This window comes from Zingiber officinale, chromosome 2A (genome assembly GCF_018446385.1).
Source record: "Zingiber officinale cultivar Zhangliang chromosome 2A, Zo_v1.1, whole genome shotgun sequence".
NCBI lineage: Eukaryota > Viridiplantae > Streptophyta > Magnoliopsida > Zingiberales > Zingiberaceae > Zingiber > Zingiber officinale.
In genome coordinates this window covers 154,782,656-154,801,843 of record NC_055988.1, presented here as the reverse complement: position 1 = coordinate 154,801,843, position 19,188 = coordinate 154,782,656, and the positions used below count along the sequence as shown (strand labels likewise).

The following is a 19,188-nucleotide window of genomic DNA, read 5'->3' as shown; positions in this document are numbered from 1 at the left end:
AAACCACTCCCATGCAGACCCACATTCAACTTCAGCGATTCCAAAGGATACTGGGAGGACATTGTCATTAGCATCTATTGATGTAGCCATCAACAACACACTCGGATATTTGCCTCTTAGGTGTGTGGCATCAATTCCAATTAATTTACGAAGATAAGACCTGAATACTCTTCTACAAGCTCCAAAACCCCAAAAACAGCGTTGGAACTGATTATCCCCATTCCTGTGTAGTGCCATAGGTTTCAGGATCCATGACTCTTAACTCACACAGATATAGTGGAAGATCTCTATATGCTTGATCATAATCTCTAACAACTTTCTTCATCGCTTTCTCTCGAGCTATGTATGCTTTTCTGTAGGATATGATCACTCCGAACCTGACTTTTATATCTGCTATAATCATACTTGGCTTGTATTGTTTATTAGCAAGAAATTGCTCTTCAACAAAAGAAGCTACAAAGGATGAAGAGCATGCTTGATGATCAGCACTTTCCTTAGTGGTGCCACATTGGTGTTCCTTTATATATTTTGTAACAATGAACTCGACATCCCCCCTGGCAACTACTCTCCACTTATACGGTTGATTGAAGCAGACAACTTTTACTTTATTTTTTCGAGTGTCAACTGGGTTATATCTCATATGTTTAACCATGACATGCTTCACAAGTTCATTCTTGAACTCTTGTCGAGACGGAAATATCTGTCCTACAAAAAATTCATGCTGATCTGTTGCCTCTTCAATTGGCCTTTGGAGCAATCGAGAATTTAGAATATATGGATCATCAGCTATTGGGAACTCCTCCTCTAAGTCACTGTACTGCTCTTGAGATATTTCATATTGTTCAATCTGCATATCATCAGCAAAGAATTCTTGTACATATGTATTGCATTGCATTTCCTCTCCATTTCGGTTATAATACCCTTCCTTCTCACTCCAAGTAGACTCATAGTAATCAACAAGTGTTGCACACGGGTTCAGAACCTCATCTTCTTGAATACTAGTTTCTTCATTTAGATCAAATGTGAAATTACTGCTTGTATTTCTATTTGTGTTATGCACACAACTATACTGTGAAGATGATGGAATATTTGTTCTGGATACTTCTCCTACATTATCTGCATGTCCAATGCTAGAATTTGCATCAAGAGTATTCTATATCTCAGATAGAATTTCGTTAGTTATATGATCATCCCTAATAAATAAATTACAAACTATTTTAGTAAATTTGCAACTACATAATCTATTGCTGTAGTTAAATTGTAATTTTGCTCAAACTAGGAAGGGTCTGATGTAAAAGCAAAGTTTTAACCACATAACATGTTATCGATATCAGGCCCAAGGTGGGCCTGATATCATAGATATCAGACCCCTTTTGAAGCAAATATTTCTTGTAAACTAGGACCACCACTGACTAAACCCTAAACCATAAATAAACAATTTTTGGCCAAACTTAACTATCAACGTCAAAAACTAACATGACTTAAATCGATTAAGTCTTCTATTACATCATAATTCAGGTGTTGTTGAATATTATTCCCCACACAACCAAAATTAACTATAAAAATACTTTTTGCTGCCACCCTGCCCACCAATAGTGTCATTTTTATTTACCTTCACTACCTTAATTTACAGTAAAAAAATCAATACATACATGTCTAAATCTTTAAATGTATGCTTCTACTAATTTCCCTCTTGCAAGAAGTTTGCCCTTCTCGGCTGACGTTCTTAACTTAATTTGTCCTTGGTCTCCTTTAACAACTCTTACGCAATTATGCCATAAACCTAACTGGTCTATTGCAATCCCGCCAACCACCACGAGCAATAATGGCAAGCGCAGGGTTCATATTTCTTTTTTCTTTCAAGTTTATAACACCACACAAAGGGATGGAGGGAGAGAGACGGTGAGAAGACGTGCATCCGAACCACAAATTATTTTTCAATTCTAATTTCGGTTTGGATGCTTCGAAAAATATGTTTGAAAAAGGTGGTTGCCAGGTTAGCCAGTGGGGTAATCTGGGAATTGATTTTGGTAAACTCCGCCTTTTGGTAAATACAAAACCATGATGCGCCTTTTGGTAAATACATTAAACTTAGTACATCTTTTGATAAATTATCGAAACATAAGTATGAGGCGATGAGAGTGGCAGTGGCTACTGTGTGGAGAGAGAAGACTAAAAAAATATTCGTTAAAAATAGCTAAGTCATTTTAAATCACCGAATCAATCTATATATTCAGTTCGATTATAATTTAATCAAATAAAATATAAAAAAACTCCAATTTAAATAATATAATTTTTATCTCTGCCTGCCTAATAGATTTAGATTTTAACCGTAGCATTCGATCACTTCATGTTTGACAATGAAATTCTCTTCTACAATGAGATGATTATGTGAAATTCTCTTCTACAATGAGATGATAACATAATCGTGCAAAATAAATTCAAACCTTTCTATGAAATTCTTAGCCTACTTAATTAAGTCAGGATTAACCCAGTACACTTCTAAATCTGGGATCCGTCCCTGGTAGTGGGTGATCATCATTTTCTATTAAACAAATATATATGAATATAAAAAACTTATCATACGAAAAATAAAATACAAATATGAAAAAATAATTATTAAATTATGACTTACATATTACTCTTTTGCAAGCACGCTTGTCCACCCAATCTCCTCTATGCAATAATATCGACGTCAAGGCTCAAGTGCCCTTTGTAATTTTATTAAAAAAATAAGCATCATGTCATTAGTAAAAATAAAAAATAAACAGAAATATTTATATAGAATCAAACATATAATTATATAATTAATTCTTATTTAGCTTACATCTTTTATATGTTGAACCACTGGTCTAGAGCCCGTGATGATTAAACAAAAGTTTTACACGATTTCTTTTATTTCTTGAAGAAATTTTATATAAAAAAAATATAACCAATAATCAGTAACTATCATATGATAAAATTAAGATTGTAAATTGAAAAGATTATAATAAAATAAAATAAATCACCTTAAATTCTTCAGACTCCCAATAATTACATAAAAATGTCCATACTTCTTGTGATGATAAATTATTCGGCTTTATTTTTTGGTCTAAAATTCAACTAGCTAGAAATTTGTTATACTCTTGATGCCATTCAATTGAGTAGAATATGATTTCCTCATCAATTTCAAAAGACAAACCTCTACATCATCACAACCTTGAAACTCAAACACAGACCAATAAATAATAAAAATTAGTTCAATAATTTATTAAAAAGGAAATTATTGTAAATAATTTATTTTAAAAATATTACTTGAATGCATTGAATTAGTTGAATTTTATCTGGCTCCAAGACTTTCTTATAACTTTTGTATGTAAATGGTAAGAAATTGTGTACCAATGCACCAAGTTTAGTAGTAAATATACTGGCTATCAAGCCCGTTGGCCTACCATAAATTGATTTTGATGTCACAGTAATTTTTTTTCCCTCTCTTGTCTAGTTTACTATGTCTATACGATGTGGATGTGAAAACCCCTTAGATGACTGGGACGATGAATGTGCATGACGACATATAAAAAAAATAAATTAAAAACTATTAATTCTTGGACCAGTTCAAAAAATATACAAATATTAAATAGTTAATAGAATTTAATTCAAATGTGAACATATACCTTGTCGTGAAAAGCTTGGAATCATAGTTGATAAATTTAGATGACCAATAGATGGAGGAAGAACTAATGTGGTTGTAGCGTTAGGTGTTGTTTGCGAAAATCCAACATCAATAGGAATAGAGGATTGCTTAGGTGATATGGTTAAACTAGTTTGTAAGTGAAGTGGTTTGGGTGACATTTGTATTTTTTTAAAAAAAGACTTAAGTAGGTTAATAATTTAATTTAAATAAAAAGATTGAAAAATTGTATATAGATATAAGCATGCTCAATAATCGGGGATGCATATCTAAATAATAATAAAAAATAACATCGGGGAAGGAGATCATGAAAATTAAACAGTAAAGAATTAGGCTAAACTATAGAGAAAACATGAATCAAAAGTAAGAAAATTCTTCCAAAATACTATAAGAATAAGACATAATGAAAAAAATTGGCAAACACTGGGGAAAAAACTTGAAAAATATACTATAATATAAATATTAGTCAAGACTGAGACTAAACTTGACTCTTTTTGAATTCCAATTATTTAATACTCCAAAGGGTACAACCAAAATGTAATATATCTTCTGTGCTCAATCAGGGATAACATCGTTTTAGATTTTTTTTTTATATTTAGCAAACATTAATTAAGTTAATAAAAAAAAAAATCATCTAGTTAAGCACTAACTACCTACAATCTGTTTTTTAGTTTTTAACTTTCATATTATCGTGGATAGATCACAAAAGTCTTCTTGAATGAGGTGTATTTATTAGTCAAATAATTAGTGGGTCAATGAATACAATTATATCCAATTTCTTGAACTAAAAATAGATAAATATTGAAGTTGGAAAAAAATTGATTATTAATTATACACTAAATGAACTTATAATACACTCGCTATGAAGGGGGAAAAAGATCAAATCCATGGAGAAACTCACTAACTACAGTTTTGCCGATGCAGTTTAAAAATAGGTGATGACTAATACAGATGAAAGCTAAAGTGATATTTGTTAAAAAAAAAAGTGAAAGAAATTGATTATAATACGAACATGGAAGAATATTCCTATATACGTTGAAGTCAAAGGGATATTGAGAAAATGTATTGGATAGACAACTCACTAACATTGCGAGAAAAAAAAAAAGGAGTGTGATGAAGTGAAGTGCAATATGTGACAGAGGGATGTGGCGTCACCATCAGTTATTGGGTGGCTACTGCGGCAACAATGTCCGGGCACGTGTGAGGAAGGGAAGAGGAAGGAAAGTAGTGACGGAAATAAAAGCTCAGGTTTTTTATGAGGAAGATGTAGGATTTTTGTTGAGAAGCAGTAGGAAGGTGTAAATAAAGACAAGGAATGAAAAGTTGTATTTTGGTGAGGAAGATGAAGGTTTTTCTGTTGATAAAGTAAAGTGTAAATAAAGATCAAATAAATGTTAACATGAAAAATTAAAAAAAAGAAAGAAAATAGGTTTATAATAATATAATTATTGGTTGACTTAAAAATTGATTATTATCTATTATAATAATTATTTATTAAATTTTTATCCATAATCTCATTAAAATTTATCATAAAATTGTAAAAAATAAAAATTTAAATAGTAAAAATTTTCTAAAAGTATATCAAACTAAATTCTACTTGATATTTTTTAAATTTTTTACTGGCTAATATTAATATAAATATTATTCAAATATTAAAAAGAAATCACTAAAAAATTGGATGATATTTAAAAATTTTTTAGCAATCAAAATTAATATAATTATTGACTATATTTTAAAATGAATTATTTTAAATGTGAACAAATTCGTAAAGAGACTTTATATATATAATATCATATAATATAAAATTAAAACTCGAATCGAATTATATACTCAAGTGGAGCTTGAGCTTAGGAAAAAAGTAATGGAATCGAGCTCCAACCTTTTACTGTTCAACTCAATTCGATTTAATTACACCTCTAGTTAAAAATTACTAGTCAAATATAACTTTAGTCATAATAAAATTATAATTTCCTAGACAAATATAACTTTGGGTTTTAAAAAATTAAAATGACTAATATATCTTTGATTAGTAAAAAAAATAAATATTATCTCCCAAATAAATTTTGACTAATAAAATATTGATAGGGATCTTTGATTAGTCAAATCTAACTTTAGATGCAGAGAGGAAGTTCATTACCGACCAAATAAATTTGACTAATAAAAAAAATTAAATATTACATGTTAAATCTAAATTTAGTTAGTAAAAAATTAAATATTACTGTCAAATCTAATTTTGGCCCGTAGAAATTTATAACCAAGTAAATTTGGTTAGTACAAAAGTAAATATTAATAGATTTGGTTAGTAAATTATTGACCAAATCTAACTATGATTAGTAAAAAATTAAATATTATAAGCCAAATTTAATTTTGACTAAAATATATATTTGGTTAGTTAAACAAATAAATATTATCAACTAAATCTAACTTTAATTAGTAAAAACTTAAATATTATCGGCCAAATCAAACTTTGGCCAATAAAAGAATACACATTACCGACCAAATTTAACTTTGGCCGGTAAAAATTAAAATTGCCTACCAAAACAAATTTTGGTCGGCAATTATAATTATTTACTGGCTAAATTTATTTTGGCCTGTAATTTTAAATGTTTACCGACCAAATTCAATTTGGACGTAAAATATTGGACGATAATCCCAACTTTTACTGTAGTGTTGGTAGTGCTAAGGAAAGGAGCTTGGCCAATCGAAAAGTGACTACATTGATCAGGAGAAGTACTCTATCCTCGGTCATGATGATAATAATCAAAAGGCCAAGAATATTAGTATTCGGGAAGATTGGTACTGTCTCGACCAAGAAGAGGTGACGGATTTCGTGATCATGGGTATAATAATAATAATAATAATAATAATAATAATAATAATAATAATAATAATAAAGTGGATTCCCAGAGTGTCAGAAGACCAATCCTTGTCTCATTCAAGAAGAAAAGCTCAATCCCTTGGTTGTAGGGGCAAGTAGCAATACTGAGAAATTAAATTTGATCTCGCCCAATGATAATAATAAGAATACCATAAGTCTAATATTGTCCCTAACGATGAGAGGAGTTTGATCCCTTGATTGAGACGATGATAATCAGAAAGCCGGGAATAACAGAAGTACAATAATATCCCAACCAGGGAGAGGAGTTCGATCCCTTGGTTGGGAGGATGATAACCAAAACATCAGGAATACAAGAAGTATAATAATGTCTTGACTGGGGAGAGGAGCTCAATCTCTTGGTCATAGGAACAAGTAAGAATATTAAGAAAACTAGAACTTTGATGCATCTCTTGTTAGATTATATATTTATTTGTTTATAGTTTTTAGGGCAATTTGAACTTTTTCCTTTTTTTTATAGAGTTTAGGTTTCTTAACTTAACTATATAAGACCTTATACTCTATATCAATTTTAAGATTTAATAATATGGTTATTTTTTTCTTCTTTTAATTTATACATGGTATCAGAGCAGTTCTCCTTCTCTGACCTAATTTTTTCTACCGCCCCTTGTTATTGATTCCTATTGCCGCTGCCATCTCCTATTGCTATTTATTTAAAAACATACGAACATGGTTAGAATCAAACCTAATCTAAACAGATCTAAAAGTTTAACTCCTCCTACGTTGGAGCTCTAACATATTTCAATTTAGCAATAGGATTGGTATAATAAACATTAGCATTTACCACGTGTATACATTGTTTGTGAACCCAATAGAAGTTATTTTTTACTTGGTTAACTAAGCATGATTTTAGAATCCAAGCAATCTTGTTTCTAAAATTTCTTTTGACTAAGGTAAGGTAAAAAAACATGATTTTGATTCAAGCTAAACCCAAGTTTAGTCTTGTTATGTGCAGCATGTATGGTTCTAATAATCATATTTAAATATTTAGATCCAGACGTGAACTTGTTCAAAGTAAACTTTAACTCACTAACTTAGATTTTCAAATTGGAATTCTTTTTCTTGAAATTTGACACCTGAGTTGAGGTTCCAACTTGATTAACCTGAGTCAATGAGTCTAAGTTAGTCCTTTTCTTAAGGTCTTTGACCTCCATAAGCAAAGTCTTAACTTTAGACTTGTATTTAGCTAGGGTCTCAGTCAAATAAGAAACAATAGCAAACAACTTTTCAGTTAAAGGGTCTGTTACCTCATCATCTAATTCATTTGAGTTGCTATTATGACTTGAGTCTGATGCTGAGTTGTAGTCTAACTTGAACTCTGAATTTGATACTTCTGTGATTGTTGCTATTGGATCGGGTGGACCGACTAGAGGGCAGTGAATACACGACTTGCAAATCAAAATGCAATTTCGCTTGCTTTCTAACTTAGCAAGGACACACAATTAATTTAAAAATAAATAACATAAAAAATAAGTAAGAGACCCAAAGAATTTACTTGGTTTACAACCAGGGATGTTACTAGTCCAAGGCAATGAAAGCACTAATAAAAACTCCTTATTCGACCGAGGTCAGAGGCAGAGAAGCCCCTTATAATTGTTGAACTCTTAGAAAGAAATACAGAAGTTGTAGTACAACTTCAGGGCTCTATTTATTGCTTAACGGTCAAAGTGACTGTTTTGTTGATGCGACAGTTTGGGATGCTTTGAATAGTTGGAGATGCCTCTAAGTGGATAAAATTTTATCCATGCAATGTTCAAAAAATTGATCTGGTGGCATTAGAGGCACCTCGGTTCACCATAGGAACCTCAATTATTGTTGACATGGTGTTAAGCTTCTTATCTGAGTTGTAACGGTTTTGAGCATCAGAAGCACCTCCGGTTGATATGAAGTGCCTCAAGTTAACTAAGGCACCTTAGATCAATTCTACGGCAGCTTCTTTGTTAGGGCATTCGAGGCGCCTCCAGCCAACTGAGGCGCCTTGGGTCTTCATGGCCAACACTTGAGTTGATCATTTTCAGGCTCCGCTTACTTGGGTGATCTCTGGTCGTCTAGAGTTGAGTTTATCTAAATCCAACTCTAACCTTCTTATCGAGTAGACTTCCTCCCAAACTTCTCGTCCCTCGGATGCGTCACACACATCCTTTTGGCTCCACCGATGTACTCTTCTACATCTCCTCATCCCTCGAATGCACCGAGCCCGTTGACTCCCTTCTCGTGTCATCCCTCTCGTTCGCTGCATCTTCCACTCGACTTCTTGTATTCCTAAGTTCTTGTACATTCAGACACAAGACATCCAATACACATGGTTTAACTTAACTCAGTTTATCACATCAAAACTAACACAATGTACTTACAATCTTTTCATTTTTGATGTGTATCAATCTAAGTTAAAGTTAGGGCAAACAAACAAGAAATGTGAGATTTAATAAAAATTAAGAGAGTATCTTTTATGCTTATTAGCGATTAAAAAAATTCTAATTTTTTAAAATATAAAAACAACTTCTATCTAATTTTTCATTTTGAAAAAAAAAATCCTTATTTCAATATCATAAAACAAAATTATTTCAATTTAGTTAAAATTATTATACATTATATATAATATTATTATATGCTTTTTAAATTTAATTAAAATTACTCTAATTTTATCAAAAACAAAATTCAATTTGATATTATTATAGTAGTTTTGTTTAGAATTGCTCATGGTATACTAATTTTTAATAAAATTATTAATTAATATTTTAATATTTTTAAAAATTAGAGTGTCCGAAAATGATAATAAGTGGCGATTTTTTTTAAAAAAAATTTATTTGTTGAAAATTTTCCTATGATTAATGTCGAAACCCAAATGACAAAAGGACAAGGTCAGTGGGGAGTTGGATAGCGAATGGTGAGGATACCTCCCTTACATCTTCGTGAAGATACACGCGAACACGTGGCTTCCTGCCCTCACTCGTCGACACAAAGTGGTGGAGGTGAAGCAGGTTCCATCCTATAAATACTCCCTCGGAGCTTCGTCCTGTACCGCATCCGTGTCTGAATTAGATCGCGACGATTTCTCTCTTTCCGATCCCGATCACTACGCCCTCCTCGCTTCCGGTTCCTTCGTCAAGGTAAAAGCATCGCACTCTCGGTTCCGATTCCTGCTTTAATCTCTTTTAGTCTTGATTTTGATCATTTACTTGCATTGAAATCATTAAACTATTCGTGAATTATCGATCTGCTGTAGTAATGCTGGTGAACTTGATGAAGGACTTATTTTTATGACGTCTTGTTAAGTGATGAAACCTTCTACATTGCTTTGGAAGCATAAATGCAAGCAGTTGGTTGATTATCCAATTACTGCCCTGTAATTTGTATACGGTTCATTAATACCACAATGATTATGCGAGCATAAAAATGAAACAATAACATATTTTCCAACTTGTCCAGTAATTTTTCATTCTTTAATTTGTTGGATACAAGTTCAATTGTTAATTAACTTCCATAATAGGGAACAAATGGCCATCTTTGGATTTGCAACTCTGTTTGACATCAACTATCATATTACTAAACTTTCATTCAGAGAATGCCGAGGCGCAAAACTTCCAGATTGATAGTTTTTTGTTTTCTCTCTATATATTTTTTTCATGGATCATGAGTTACCTTGAACTTTTGTTATCAATAAACTCTTACAACCTCCTCAAATACTCCTTATTATGTTGTTATGTATGTAGAAATATGAGCGGACAACAGCAGAACGTTGCAGCTCCAAAGTTGAATGAAAGGATATTGTCGTCATTGTCCAAGAGATCAGTGGCTGCCCATCCTTGGCATGATCTTGAAACAGGTAACCGAAAACGAAACTAACAGTACGACTAATATTTACGCATCTACTTATTTGATTTGTCTCAGTATCTGTTTCTGAACATGAATTTGTCTCCAGGTAAAGAGGCTCCTGTTGTGTTCAATGTGGTAAGTATACTTTTTTCCTTTTGACTGATAAAATGTACAAAATAAAGTATCAGAAGTGAGATTGTTTTTTACAAATGCAAACTAATTTCGAGTAAATCATCTTTTCTCATATCATTTTTATAATTTACTGCAGTTATCTGATCATATTGATTTCACTTGTTGGCATTAGGTTGTGGAGATATCAAAAGGAAGTAAAGTGAAATATGAACTTGACAAAAAAACGGGGCTGATTATGGTTTGTTTATATTCTTTTACAATTTGTCAGTATAAGTAGTCAGACATACTGTCCAAGTGATGTTTTTCAGATATGCCATTACATATTCTTGTGTGACCTATTCTGTTGATTTATTTAGCATTCAATGTCTTTCTATTGCTACTATCAGGTTGATCGTGTCTTGTACTCATCAGTGGTCTACCCTCATAACTATGGTTTCATCCCTCGTACACTTTGTGAAGACAATGACCCGATGGATGTTTTGGTCCTCATGCAGGTTGAACATTGCGTGTATTTTCATGTGATTTATTATTACAAATCTGTTGCATTAGTTTGTTAATGCTATCTCCACAAACTTTATTTCTTTATCTTCGGTGCTTAGGTGATTTCTGTTGTTTCATTTATGAGAATGGTGTTCATTAGATGATAGTGCCCATATTTGATTAGGAACCAGTGATTCCTGGATGTTTTTTACAAGCCAAGGCAATTGGTCTTATGCCTATGATTGATCAGGTAAGAAGTCAGATAGAAAGTAAAGTAAGAGCCATTTCGCTACTGGATGGTTTTTAGTGCTTCAATTGACTGCCTAATTTGCCTGGAACTCAGGGAGAGCAGGATGATAAGATCATTGCAGTCTGTGCTGATGATCCTGAGTATCGCCACTTCAATGACCTCAGCGAGTTATCTCCTCATCGTCTTGCAGAGATAAAGAGCTTCTTTGAAGACTGTATCCTTTCATATGAGCTTCAAGTATAAGTATGTTTTTACCTTTCTCTAGTGTGACGAAGTCCTCGACAAGTTCTTCAGACAAGAAAAATGAGAACAAAAAGGTTGCAGTCGATAAATTCCTGCCTGCAAGCGATGCTCAGAAAGCCATCCGATCCTCAATGTAAGCTTACTCAAATATCACACACCAACAAAAGTTACATAAATGTCGACCTTTTCTTTCCTTTTTACGGATTAAAATTCCCCTTTTGATTGATTCAATTACAGTATGTCAAAAATCCATTCATAAAAAAACCTTAAACATCAAACTCCGGTAAATAATAGCTTACTAATATATTAAGGAATGCTTCTATCAATGCGGAGTCCTAAGAAAAGGTCAGTCTTATCCTATATTACAAGAGGTTATTTCTACGACTTGAACTATAACCACAAATTACACGGTAACAACTTTATGCTGAGCCAATGCTCCCCTCCAGATCCACGAAGATATTATTCCCCAAATATCTAACACGTTTATTTGTGCATACCATATAATTATTTAACTTTAGTTTTCTGAATTCTTATGCCGGTAATATTCGTGTGGCCTATTTTAAATAATTGGGAGTGACTGTTGCTTATTGTTATTATCATTGCAGGGATCTTTATGCTGAATATATACATCAAACCTCGAAGAAGTAGATTGGCTGCACAATTTTAATAGTTGTTATATAGAAGAGCTACCAAGGCAGAGAGGAGCAGATTGTTCCTATTGAAAACATTATCTGGCATCTACTATACCTATCTAAATAAAGTCTAGAAAGCTTTTCTGTATGCTTCTGATTAAATCGATTGTATTGCCATGAGATATTTATGTTGTGTATTGATTCATTCCTCCTTGTAAACAATTTGTAATCCGCATATCACTTATAATATGTTTTACATTTTTACTGATTCATATTTGTGGCGTTAGCACTGATCTTATATTTGAAGCTTTGTAAACATGTTTTATTTATAAAAGTAATGGGAAATGTTTAAATTGTTTATTTTATTGGGAAACTTTTCAACTTTCTTTTCAAGAGATAGAGGTTCAGAAAAGATAAAACTTTACAGAAAAACTATCTATCTATCATCATCTTTTTTATTTTTTTTTATTAATGCGATTTATTCTTTTAGAGGAAGAGTGTTAAATTACTAACACACTTACTTTTGTTTTTTTTTATAAATTTTATCAAAAAACAAAAGGATTTTCTTTTTATAAAAACAATTAAAACCACAAATTCAAGAAAAGGTGAAGAGTACTTACACGCTGTAAAGCTATATTGAATGATTTCTTTTATACTTCTTTCAATTCCATTCAGCATTCTTGACCAAGCACTTTGAGGCCTTCTTTAAAATTTTTTTAAGAAAAAATTCTTATAAATATAAGTGCTCCGGGACATTTTTCACTTTTTTTTAGTGGCAAAAGGTGAATGCCTTCATTCTTAATGTCCCCGTCAATTTATTTCAGGATCAATACAAATGAGATAAATCATGACTACTAATCTTTGGAATAATGAACACATAAGGAAGATATTTATCTCGATTTTACTGAAATTCGAATTCCAGACTTCATGATGATAATAACTCATGTGCTAATCATTACTTCTTTTAGCATATCTATTAAATTAAGTGGCCTTATTTGTCTTACATCGAAATATGGACATATAAAAAAGATGAAAAAGAAATAGAAAGGAAGAATGGCAATAAAACTTTCTTTAAAGAATAAATGCTTAAATTTCATGAACGCATAAAATTATGTCTAACTTTTTTCCCTCGTTTCCTAACAAAGAAAACGAAGATTTAAGAATTTATGGTTTGCTCACTTTCAATTAGTTTCTTCGATTTATCTGTTGAAGCAGACAGATTTCTGCAGGGCAAGATCCATCCATATGCACAACAGAAGCAATAGGTTACTCGGGGATTGGAGACAGCTCTTCTCTACCATTTGCTCCTCCGAGCTTCTGCCAATGGAAGAACATGGCGAAGCTTCAAAGGCCGTAAGTGCAGATCTTCAGTGCGCCGATTTGAGGCGTGATAAAGCAATATCGGGCAATAACAAGGACGAAAATGAGGGAGGGGAGGGGGAGACAGAACGTGAGCTCTGTTCCATTTCAAGAATAGGAAAGGTGGGATCCAAGCAGAGGAGAAAGCAAGTGATGAGCAAGAACAGGACCGTTCTATTTCTATCCGGAAGAAGACGATGGAGGAGGAAACTGGCTGGAACCCATCCAAGAACTATCCGGCAGCTCTGTCATCGAAGGGTAGAACGGAGAGTAAGAGGAATACGAAACAGAGGACACCGGTAACGAGTGCGAGCGTGCCGTGCCGCCGCTCTCTCTAGCCACCGAGCCATAGTTCGCCAGCAAGACTTGATCCAGAAGAAAATCCGACGACGACCCCTCCAACAGCCGGGAGTAGGTCAGGTAGTCCCTAGCGGCGGCCGCGTCATTCGCCGGGGCGTTCGGGCCTGGCGCCGTCGTCGGGAGCTGGCTGACGTTCTCGGGGAAGTTTAGCTTGGCTCTGCTGCCACGGAAACGGAGTGCGGCCTCGTCGTAGGCGCGCGCAGCTTCCTCCGCAGTCTCGAATGTGCCGAGCCACACGCGGGCCGCCTTGACGGGGTCGCGGATCTCCGCCGCCCATTTCCCCCACGGCCGTTGTCGCACGCCGCGGTACTTGCGTGGCGGGGCCACCCTTTCGCCTTCTGACGAAGCAGGGGAGGCCTCTCCTAGGTTCATGGCCACCGGAGCCGGCGGCGGTATCAGTATCGGTCGCAAGCCGTCTTGTGGATACTGCTGCTCTGTTTCACAAGCACATTTACAGATACAGAAGTGTACAGAATATTAAACGTCTCATAATGTATTATGCAAAAATTATATTCAATGATCATCAAATCATGATCTGTTTGTTATCACAACATGTAAAACAAGGAATACAATTAATAAACACGAACGCAGTGTTCGAATCAATAAATGATGATGATGATGATCTCAAATTTAGCAGCAGTTTACAAGAGAGACGAAGATGGAAAAAATGATGAAGAACACGATCGAAACAGAGATCACCAGTGACATGAAATACTATGATTTTATGTGAAAGAAGTCAAGAGTAATTAAAATTCGATGGATCACCTGAAACATCAGCAAGTGCCTCTCCCTGGTAGCTTCCCTGCTGATCACCAGCCAAACCCTGATAGTAGTACCTCAATGCAAAATCAGGCGGCGCCGTCGCCGTTCTGCTGAAAGGCGGCGGCGAGTACACCGACGTTAAGTGAGACGACGACGACGACGACGACGGAGAGGAGACCACCGACAACGCGTCCACGACGACGCCCGCCGACGCCGGTTGCCGCCTCGCGACCCGCACATCCCCGGACACGACGTTCGTCAGCGCCGACACCATCGTCGAAAGCTCCCAACCTCGGCGGTAGGCCGAAAGCAGCACGTCCCCGGGCGCCATTGCCGATGGGTGGTAGCCCATCATCGCCGCCTCCATTTCATCCGCCTCCGGCGGCGGTGTGGCTTCGCCGCTTTGATGCGCATGCATGGAATACAATCAAGCTCCTCCTTCTCCTCCTCCTCCTCCTCCTCCCGACGATGGAAGATCTTAACACAGCAAACGAGTCATCTACAAAATCGAAAACTTAATAAACAAACGTGCCGCCGCCATTTCTCGGACGTGTCTCCACGTGCGCCGATCCATGGCGAGAAGCATGCATCGCTCCTGAATACTTAATTTTATAAAGCGATCTTTTTAAATTTCTCAATTTTTTAATCCAATTTTATCAAAAGAAAAAAAAAAGAAAAGAAATGTGAACAAATAGAATATATGCCGTTCAAACTCAAGTTTGACGGGTTAAGTTTAGTACCTAAGGTAAGGAAGCGGAGGAGGAAAAGTTGGACTCTACTTGTGTTGTCGACAAGCATGGGAAATGTATGTGTGGGCCCATTGATTTTAGCTTTACTGTTTTTATTCAGTACAATTTCGATGCCAGTGGAAGTCTTCTGCCACAAGGCACAGTCTTGGCCTCAGTTATTGGGCTCGCACTCCTTCACTCATTCCATCTCTATCTATGAGGTTTAGTTTGACCTAGGTTTAACTCTGTTTTGCTTATGTTGATGTCGAGTAATTAATTGATTGAAAGGGAAGGGATCTCTAAGTACGCATGTTGGGCATGGAGTTAACAATATTGCAAAGTGAAGTGACTATAAATCTATCATATGATAACTAACTCGGATATGCTCTTTCTTGATGACTATCTAAAAAGTCATCAACTAAATAATTGAGGAAAAATAATTAACCAAGTAGCATACACCCAACGTTCTAAAGTACCATTCATAGCAATTTTTCTTTCTCAAAACAAGAATGGTAGATTTCAAAGATTATGTATGGACTATTGTGTGTTGAACAAGAATACAAATAGATACTCGATTTTTCTTAATGTTGATTTACAAAGTTTGACATAATTGTGGAATGCTGTCCAAGTGGATACATAAAGAAGTCTCACTACAATTGATGTAGCATAAGTGAAATTCCTTTTATGTCAACATATAACACTGTCGTATAGTCTATCTTGACTATAATCGTTTACTTTTTTTGTTGTACGAAGCCGTGATAGATATCATCAAACATCAAACATGACAATTTTGATTGCTTTTATCTCTTATTGCAAAGTACTTTGTCACAATCTATATGGAAATGTCAATGTTAAAAATTGGCATTCCTTTTTTTATTTGATCATGTTAGGCAAATGAATAATTCATTTTTTATTTTTGGTTTTACTAACTCCACCACCCTATTTGTGCTCAGTCATACTTTTCATTTGACGAGTGGATTCAATTGCGAGTTGGTGATTCAAACTCTACTGAACAACAAAGTGGTCTTCTTTGTGGGCCAATAATTAGTTCCAACACCGATATTCCACACGTTGACAGAAAGCCTATCACGGGAACAAAAATCATTTATAATGACTACATTTTTTATTTTTCTACCTTCTGACACGCAATTGCTTGGACAAGAAGATGGCAACTCATCGATAATCATTTTGAGCATGAGGAATTAAAGAAATAAAAAAAAAAATCGAAAACATGAGATGTGAGAAGTGGCCAATGGTTAGCTCGTCAAAGGGATAGGGCGGGCCCACAAGTTGGCATTATTCAACTCATTGAATGTTAGACCTAACAGACCACTTGGACAACTCAAATGTAATTTTAATTTTTAGCCAATATTTTAATTATGCCTTAATTATTCCGTTGCTCCTAACAATAAATGAGTTTTTTTATGATTAATTGTGGTGGCCATTGGTCAGAGGAGGTGGGGTCCGCCTAATCCTGTGATTGGACAGCTTATTATTGGGTGACGGAGACAATGGATGGGTAGATTTGATGATGGATTGGATACGGTGAAGGCGCAAGATTCGGAGGCGGCGAACAAATCTCGAGTGTCGTCGATTAGATTGATAAACGTGATCCAAGTCAGCAGGAGCAGGATGGGTATTTGACGAGGGCCGGGACCGGATAAGCCCCCGGTGGCCCCCATCCCAGAAATTCTTTGCCAGGATAATTGATTTAACAACCATTTAAAGTTATTTTTCGTATATATATATATATATACACTTAAATTTACATTAGGCACTGGTTCGTTAGGATTAGTACGCGCGGTTTGTTCTTCACCATGGGATTGCACGGTCATGATGAAGGGTCCCATTTTACTATCATAGTAAAGATTAAAATCAAGACGATGAATATGTAAATAACATCGATCGATCGTGTAAAGTATACCTTGATCGAGGGAGAAGATCTCGATCCACTACCGCCTTCAGCTAGACTTGACCACGGTTCGGAACCGACTGTTCGACGGTTCGGAACCGCCGGTTCGACGGTTCCAGGCAGGTCGACCCTTAACCTTAACCGCCCAAGACGGTTACGGTTCACGGTTCACGGTTCGTTACGGTTCGTCACGGTTCAAGATTAATATGTTAAAAAAATAAAAAATTAAAAATTAAACATTAAACATTAAACATTAAAAATTAGAAATTAAAATTTATTAAACAAAGGGTTTGCACTTATTTAAGTTGCCTACGTATCCCTTTAGGGGAATCAAAACCCACGTAGTTCTTTTACATTTTTTATCCTTTTACATTTTCATTCACTTCCATTTCCTGTTCCTATCGTATTTGTTCCTTCGGTATCAAAATCTTCAACTTCGTCATCTGAAAGTTGCATTCCTTGGATTCTTTTCTCCGCTCTGGTCCAATCGTCCAGTAATGCTTGGGCTTCCAAGGAGTCGGGAGACAAAGTTGATCGTCGTTCATCTGAACGTCTGCTCCACAGCAACAGTTGACACTGGACAAGCTAAAATTTCTTTTGCGATCACGGAGAGAACGGGAAAGCTTTGAGCCTTCTGTGACCACCACTTTAAGATATCGAAGTTTTCGCTATCTGCTTCATTAAAATCAAAAGAAGTCGTAAAATAATTCTCAAGTTCCTGTGTGGAACTTGAGGATCCCCGTGGACGTTTTGTCCGTTCTTTTAATAAGAGTTGTGCTTTTGTAAGTTTTAAATTACTACTAGTAGTTTGTTGAATTTCAGAAATATTAATTTGTGTTCCATATTTTGCATAATATTGATTATAAATATCATATAAATAAATTCTAACATTATATATAATATTAGCTGGATCAGGGGAAGAAAAATCTTTAATTGGAATTAAAGCATCATAATATAAAGTTAACATTTCTTGTAAAACTTCTAATTTAAATCTTTTCAGGAATTAAATAAAAATATTTTTCCCATTTAGTTTTCATAGCTAAGATGCAAGGAGATAAAGATTCATTATTAATATGTTCATTTAAAACTAATACTATATTAGAAAAATTTTCTAAAACTAATTGAGCAGTGGGATAATAAACACCGGAAAGTTGTTTGGTTGCATCATTAAATACTTTTAAAATTTCACAAATACTACTACAAATATTTCATTGTTGTGAAAATAAATATATATCTTAGTATTAGTGTTTTGTGCAAAAAATGAACATAATAATTCTTTATATTTAAATGAATCTTGTAATAATTGGTATGTTGAATTCCAACGTGTTGGTACATCACGTGGAAATTTTTTAGGTCTCATTCCATTAATTTTACAAAACCTACCCCATTGTTTCATTGTAGATGGATGAGACCATAAATAAGAAATTGCAATTCTAATTGGTTTAATATAACTTTCTAAAATTTTTAAACCATCTTGAACACATAAATTTAAAACATGTCATACACAACGAATATGAAAAAATAAACCTCCAATAATAGGTTGACAAACAAATTTTAGATCATCTATACAAGCGGTATTAGAACTAGCATTATCTAATGATATTGAAAATATTTTATGAGTTAAACCATATTCTTCTAAAATTAAACATAATAATTGTGCGATATTATGAGCATTATGTGATTCATCAAAAACTCTATAAGCTAATAATCTTTTTTGGAGATTCCAAGAGTTATCGATCCAATGGCAAGTCACACCCATATACGAATGTGTTTGCCAATGATCACTCCAAATATCGGAACATAAAGAAACTTTATTATCTAATTTACTAAATTCATCAATTAAATTCTTTTTTCCTTGTTTTACTAATTTTTTAATTGTACGAGTAAGTGTAGTCCTAGGAACACGTTTAGCACATGGATTAAGAGATTCTTTACAAAAATCTTCAAA

General features: G+C 34.3%; 2 protein-coding genes across 2 annotated transcripts; one reads left to right on the top strand and one right to left on the bottom strand.

The window, feature by feature from the left end:
• Positions 1–10,283: 10,283 nt before the first annotated feature.
• On the top strand, positions 10,284–12,135 carry LOC122040186 (soluble inorganic pyrophosphatase-like). Its single transcript, XM_042599534.1, has 8 exons — positions 10,284–10,392; positions 10,489–10,517; positions 10,687–10,752; positions 10,901–11,008; positions 11,179–11,244; positions 11,338–11,458; positions 11,539–11,620; positions 12,093–12,135. Exons 1-8 carry the CDS (start codon positions 10,284–10,286, stop codon positions 12,133–12,135), a joined length of 624 nt encoding a protein of 207 aa, XP_042455468.1.
• Positions 12,136–13,078: 943 nt separating this feature from the next.
• LOC122040185 (ethylene-responsive transcription factor ABR1-like) lies at positions 13,079–15,079 on the bottom strand. Its single transcript, XM_042599533.1, has 2 exons — positions 14,604–15,079; positions 13,079–14,272 (listed from the first exon to the last, which is right to left on the bottom strand). The coding sequence occupies exons 1-2, from the start codon at positions 15,016–15,018 to the stop codon at positions 13,659–13,661; spliced, it is 1,029 nt and encodes a 342-aa protein (XP_042455467.1). The 5' UTR covers positions 15,019–15,079; the 3' UTR covers positions 13,079–13,658.
• Positions 15,080–19,188: the final 4,109 nt, after the last annotated feature.

What these genes read in the sequence shown, in the direction of transcription:
- LOC122040186 (XM_042599534.1), top strand. Translation starts at nt 10,284, where the DNA reads ATGAGCGGACAACAGCAGAACGTTGCAGCTCCAAAGTTGAATGAAAGG. An exon ending in AAAAAACGGGGCTGATTATG is followed by an intron (nt 10,753 to 10,900) that starts GTTTGTTTATAT and finishes TGCTACTATCAG; the next exon opens with GTTGATCGTGTCTTGTACTC. An exon ending in ATGTTTTGGTCCTCATGCAG is followed by an intron (nt 11,009 to 11,178) that starts GTTGAACATTGC and finishes ATATTTGATTAG; the next exon opens with GAACCAGTGATTCCTGGATG.
- LOC122040185 (XM_042599533.1), bottom strand. Translation starts at nt 15,018, where the DNA reads ATGCATGCGCATCAAAGCGGCGAAGCCACACCGCCGCCGGAGGCGGAT. An exon ending in GGCACTTGCTGATGTTTCAG is followed by an intron (nt 14,273 to 14,603) that starts GTGATCCATCGA and finishes CTTGTGAAACAG; the next exon opens with AGCAGCAGTATCCACAAGAC.